Source organism: Echinops telfairi, unplaced genomic scaffold (genome assembly GCF_000313985.2).
Source record: "Echinops telfairi isolate 266 unplaced genomic scaffold, ASM31398v2 ScPeMD7_11;HRSCAF=52, whole genome shotgun sequence".
NCBI classification, from domain to species: domain Eukaryota; kingdom Metazoa; phylum Chordata; class Mammalia; order Afrosoricida; family Tenrecidae; genus Echinops; species Echinops telfairi.
Window position 1 is genome coordinate 33,263,821 of NW_022103908.1, and position 5,831 is coordinate 33,269,651.

General features: G+C 52.9%; 1 protein-coding gene across 1 annotated transcript; it reads right to left on the reverse strand.

The window, feature by feature from the left end:
- Nucleotides 1–1,793: 1,793 nt before the first annotated feature.
- On the reverse strand, nucleotides 1,794–3,018 carry LOC123521344 (protocadherin-8-like). The gene is made up of 2 exons (XM_045287088.1): nucleotides 3,014–3,018; nucleotides 1,794–2,727 (listed from the first exon to the last, which is right to left on the reverse strand). Exons 1-2 carry the CDS (start codon nucleotides 3,016–3,018, stop codon nucleotides 1,794–1,796), a joined length of 939 nt encoding a protein of 312 aa, XP_045143023.1.
- Between the last annotated feature and the right edge of the window lie 2,813 nt (nucleotides 3,019–5,831).

The window sequence follows — 5,831 nt, forward strand, 5'->3', positions numbered from 1 at the left end:
GTTGAAAAGACACTGTCTTGTCACCCTTTTCACTGGTCTTGGATTGGTGTCATTCAATTCCCTGTCTCCTGTTCCACAATCCTCCACACTAAATTCATCTGAATTTTGAATGTGTACTGGAAGTGTAAAAAAGGAATGATTTCATTATCCATCAAGAAAGCACAAAATGTCTAACCCCTTGCTCAGAGATAGCAATAAATATTCTGAAATTACCTTAAACTTGCAACAGATTTATCCTCTGGCCACAGCGATGGGGAATGCAAAGGAATTGAGATTGAACCCTATTGAAAAGCGGGGTTTTGAGAGAAGCAGTTAATAACATTCCACCAGAGATATTCAAACCAACAGTGCTGCCCCCACCATCCTTTACCTACTGCACTTCAGGAAGCGTACTCAAAACCTGAGGGAGGACTAGATGCAAAGGGAACCCACCAGGAAATTGCCAGGGCTGAGGACATACTGTCGAGAAGGCACGGACCTACATAGGTTGGGCCTAAGTCTGTGAAGAATTTTTCCTCTCAAAAATAAACATGACGAATAAAAGATGAGCCATTTAAAGTCCCCAATCTGACCAGCACTGGCCTGGTCTGGAAATGTATTCAATGGTAATGAAGGCATGCAGACGGAGCGTGTGTTACCAGGGCACACAGGATATGGTCCACCTCTGGGGAGCCCTGGACTGTGTCCAGACTAGGCAAGCAATGCAGACAGAGTACCCTGGGACAGAAAGCATCTTGTCTCCCAGAGGAACCTCAAATCCAAGCCCACAGGGTCTGTCCCTGATCCTCTAAGGGTTTAGGGACATTGCTCTTGGCTGAAACCCATGAGGACTAAGGTCACAGAGCTTCTCCCTCGATGGCCAAGAAGGGCAGGTGCAAGCCACCTTAATGATGGCCACCAGCAAAAGGCCACACTGGGTGTCAGCACACCCACCCAGACTACACAGAGGACAAGGCTTGGCCCTTGCTCTGGCTGCTCAGCCCAATCTCACGTGGCGGCGACCAATGAAGGCTGCGGCTTTGGCATCACCTCTCCGCTAGGTGGCACCGAGTTCTCTGGCACTAGGAACAGAGTGGCCGCGTGCTATACCTGGTTGGCCTCTGTCCTGCACCTCAACCACCACCCTTAGTAGGTCAGCGGGCTGCGTAGACAGGTGGCGCTGCAGGGATAACTCTCATGTGTGGCTGTCCCTGCAAAGGAGAATACAAATCAGCGCAGAGTTGGGTCCTCAACAGTGTTCCGTTCTTGCAGTCCAGTTACCAGGTGGCCTCCTGGATGCACCACAGGACAGAGACAGATGGGGGGCCACCAGCTGGGGCGGTGGTTGCTCACCAGGACCTGGAACCAGAGAGACAGGAAACTGCCATCCAGCAGCTTCACTCCCAGCTCCCCAGTGCACCCAGCTGCCAGGTGGCTGGACCCCTAGACATAGGTGGGCATAAGGCTCCCAGTGCGGCGCACCTTGGCCTCCAGCAGCCAGTAGGTGAACTGGCCTTTGCGGCCCTGGTGGGCGGCCGCAGTGGCCAGGTAAGCACTAAGGGAAGGTTCTAGCGCACTGACCCTAGGATGCGTACCCTTCGCTCAGACACACACTGTGTAGCGCGGCGGTGCGCAGCCAGGGCGCGCCAAGGTCCTGGGCCAACAGCATCTGGTTGTACTGCAAGACATTGGGTCACCATCAGCCCGCCTAGGCCAGCTGCTGTGCTGTGCCCATTGGGGCCCCCGAGTCCCTGTCCAAGGTGCTGACCAGCGCCACCAGGCTCTCTCGCGCGGGCCCCAGAGGTAGCGCCGGCCTAGGTCCTCTGGGAGCTGAGAGAGGAGGTCATGTCCGCACCTCCAAGAGCTGCGGAGGCCAGCGGGGTGATGGCGATGTGGGGCGCGTTGTCGTTGACGTCGCGGATGCGCACGATGACCTTGCAGGTGGCGGCGCGGGGCCCCGGGCCGCGATCCTGCGCCCGCACGTCCAGCTCGTAGGTGTCCTGGCGCTCGTAGTCCACGGGCCCCGCCAGCGTGAGGCGGCCGGAGCGCGGGTCCAGGCGGAAGAGGCGGCGCCCCTCTGGCGGGGTGCGGGCGCCGAAGGAGAAGAGCACGTCCCCGTTGGGGCCCTCGTCGGGGTCGGCGGCGTCCAGGTCGAGCAGCAGCGAGCCCACGGGCGCGTCCTCCGCCAGTTCCACCTCGGCCACGGCGCCCTGCGGGAAGGCCGGGCTGTGGTCCTTGGCGTCCAGCACGCGCACGCTGAGGGCGGCGGTGGCCGAGCGGGGCGGGCGGCCCCCGTCCTGGGCCACCAGCTCCAGGCTGTAGGTGGCCTGGCTCTCGCGGTCCAGCTCCTGCAGGAGCACCAGGTCGGCGCACGGGGCGCCGTCCGCGCGCGTCTGCAGCTCCACGCGGAACGGGCTGTGCGGCTCGGCCAGGCGCACGCTCTGCAGGCCGTTGGCGCCCACGTCCTCGTCCACCGGCACCTCCAGGGGGATGCGCGTGCCCACGGCCGCGCCCTCGGACTCCTCCACGGGCACCTGGGCCCGGGGAAAGCGCGGCGCGTGGTCGTTGACGTCCCTCACCTCCACCTCCAGGTGCACCAGTCGGAACTGCTCCTGCGAGAAGCTGACCACGTCGAAGGCCAGCACGCACTGCGGGGCCCGGCCGCACAGCCGCTCGCGGTCCAGGCCCGCGTCCCCGATGGCCCGCTCCCCGTCGCCCTGGCGCACCAGGCTCAGTGAGCTGTAGGTGCTGGGAATTCAAAGGGATGTGGTGAACACCCAGGACGGAGCTGGCGGCTTTTCGTCATTGTGGGAAAGGACATTAAATTTCGATGAGAGATCCTGAAGGTAGCAGAAGCCACAGAAGGGGCCAGGCCTCCATCCCAACCTCTTATAGAGTGTGTCGGGAATGCGAGCTTGCAGCCAGGCATCTTCGTTCCTCAAAGCGATCAAAGACAGGCTCTGTGGGTAGAAGACCAGCCCTCTGCAGCCCTTTCAAGAGTAGTCAGGAGACACCAGCCATCTGTTCTGCTTACCCCATCGATCTGTGACTGCTTCTCTCTGCCCCGGACTAGGCAAGCTTCTTCCGAACCCTACCCAGAGGGTACGAAGAGAAGAAGGTGCCAATGAGCATCCACTGGGACCTTTCTGTTCCTCTAAAGCAGCGGTTCTCAATCTGTGGGTCGCGACCCCTTTGGAGATCAAACGACCTTTTCACAGGGACCACCTAAAACCATCAGAAAGCACATTTGCGATGGTCTTAGGAAACGAGACACCGCTCCGCTATCCAGGCAGTTCTGCCCACATGCACATGTGCCCACATACAAGTAACCAGCGTGAAGACTGTTACCCATGCTACACCATGCTTCAACACAGAATTTTATTTATTCCTAATTAGAAATAAATATTTCACAATATATACTTACATATTGTTTTTGTGATTAATCATTATGCTTCAATTATGTTCAATTTGTAACAATGAAAATACATCTTACATATCAGATGTTTACATGATGGTTCACAAGAGTAGCAAAATTACAATTATGAAGTAGCAACAAAAATAATTTTATGGATGGGGGTCACCACACATGAGGAATTGTATTCAAGAGTCGTGGCATTAGGAAGGTTGAGAACCACTGCTCTGAAGATGCTCAGAAAAGGCCCTCACAATCCCTATAGAAACTTGCCCTCCCGGCATACTGCCAGCTCTCCCAGAGTACATGTCTCTGACTTTCTGACAAGAGCTGGGGATCCTCAGCTCTGTATTCTTCCCAGAGCTCGCACACACACTCCTCAGCTAAGGCACAATGGCTCATCTGTACCATTCGAAATGAACGCATCCAGGCTCAGTGTAATGCACCTTTGCTTGGCTACCGTTATCCCTCCGCGGTGGGTTAGCGTTTCCTGTGTCGCAAGATGGCGGTGAAACGGTTTCTCCCATCGCAGGCAATGTCTAATCAGGGGAGAACTGTTTTCCAAAGCAATCATTTCGCAATAGCTTTTCGAAAGCAAAGAAACCATCAAAGCTAGTATGTGAGCCCCTTCCTCTCCTTTTATGTCAGTAATTACTTCTTACATGTGAAGAATCAGTGTCTGGCAGGGTGGTTTGTCACTGCGATCCACCATAAGGGATAGCTAAGGATAAGAGAATGACTTAGTGAAATATATTGCAGTCAGTCTTGTTAGAAAATTGCTAGAATCCAATTATTTTTTAAAAGCCCCTCACTGAAGCAAACCACGGGTGGCCTGATAGGCTAAGAAACATTAAGTCATCTGTCTAAAGCCCAATAAATAGTGCTGGGTAAAGTTCTCTGTCTGTGTGAAGTGTTCTCAATGCTGAACAGCCTCACGTGTTAATGATGACAGTAGTCTTCACACCGTGGCGGCATCATCGGTGCATAGAGTCCTTGAACTAGTCATCGTGAATAACACTGGGAGCAGGCTGAGTTCTTAACACGCCCAGGCTATTGGGGCTCCTACATGTTCTGTAATGTTATTGATTCCTGAAGGGATATGCCGGTAAATGGCTAGTATTTTCTTTCACGCTAAGGACTGAGTTGTATTTCTCTTCGTGCCAAGACCTATGAATCCAGTTCTGAACCCGAGCCATCTTTGATGAGATCATTCATTTGCGGCGGTTCTCATGTAGTGATGCACTTGGCCAAGATTCTAATGCTCCATTCCAATGACTAACATTGAAGACGTGTGATGGCATGCCTCATTGGATCACAATGATGGCGAGGACAGCACAGGGCCGGGCAACAGATCATTCTGTTGTGCATGCCCTGTGGACAGAGACATGTACCACGTCCCTACGAGTCAGAACCGACTGGACAGCACCAGACAACAGCCACGCAGAGATCCTCAAATGAGAACTCATTTCACTTTGTTTCCTTGTTGATTCTCAATTCTGGCCAAGGAGGCATCAATTTACAAAAGGGAACAGCTCTACTTCTTAGTGGAACCAGATTCCTTTAAACCAGTGCCCACAGGACACAGTCAACAGTTTGCTTGCTTAAGGGCCAAGTATGCTAACTAAGGAAGGTTATTCACCTCTGGGTCTCGGGGAAGACAGGAGAGAATCCAATCCCTCCACTTAAATTCTTAATTCCTTCCGGCATTCAGACCCTCTAAGTGAAAATTGACAACATGCAGCTGCTGCCTTTTAGCAAGGTGCCTGCTTCCACATACATCAGTCGGCCAGGAGAGGGACCCAGTGAACCACAGTCTGAATCTTATCCCTTGCTCCTTGCCTCTCGGCTCACACAATTCTTGCCAGGCCTGGCCTCCACTAGTCTCCAGCATGTTTGCTGCCATTAATGATCAGGGGGAAAAAAATCCTCAGCACATGGAAAATGAATTGAAAACAAGCCTGGATTCTAATCGCCACAACATCAAACGATCCAGATTTTTAAAAAGAAAACGAAAACGAAAGGCAGGCAATTAAACACATTACCTCCACAATGCTAAACATCTGGACCCGTATGTTTGAAAACATCCAACTATGATGTTTGAATGCGTGATTGCGTCCCCCACATACACTTTTCCTCCAGCTGTTTGGCATCAAGTAGACCATTGAGTTAAGCAGTGTGCTATACTGTTAGCGGCTCATTATTAGCATTAGCATTGTTTCATAGTCAACAACCACCTTATTCAAACATCGTTGCTTTATGAATCAAAGCCAGCTGGAGTTTCAGGAAGGAGACATTTTATGAAGAAAAAAAAATCAGTTTTGTGCCACTGGAGTGAGAAGCTGAATAATAGAGAAACTGTATGATCCGTGGTCCGGGGGATGTGTCATCAGGAAGCTGTGTTTACAGCCCTGAGCTGCGGTGCACTCTTGTTCCATTCTGT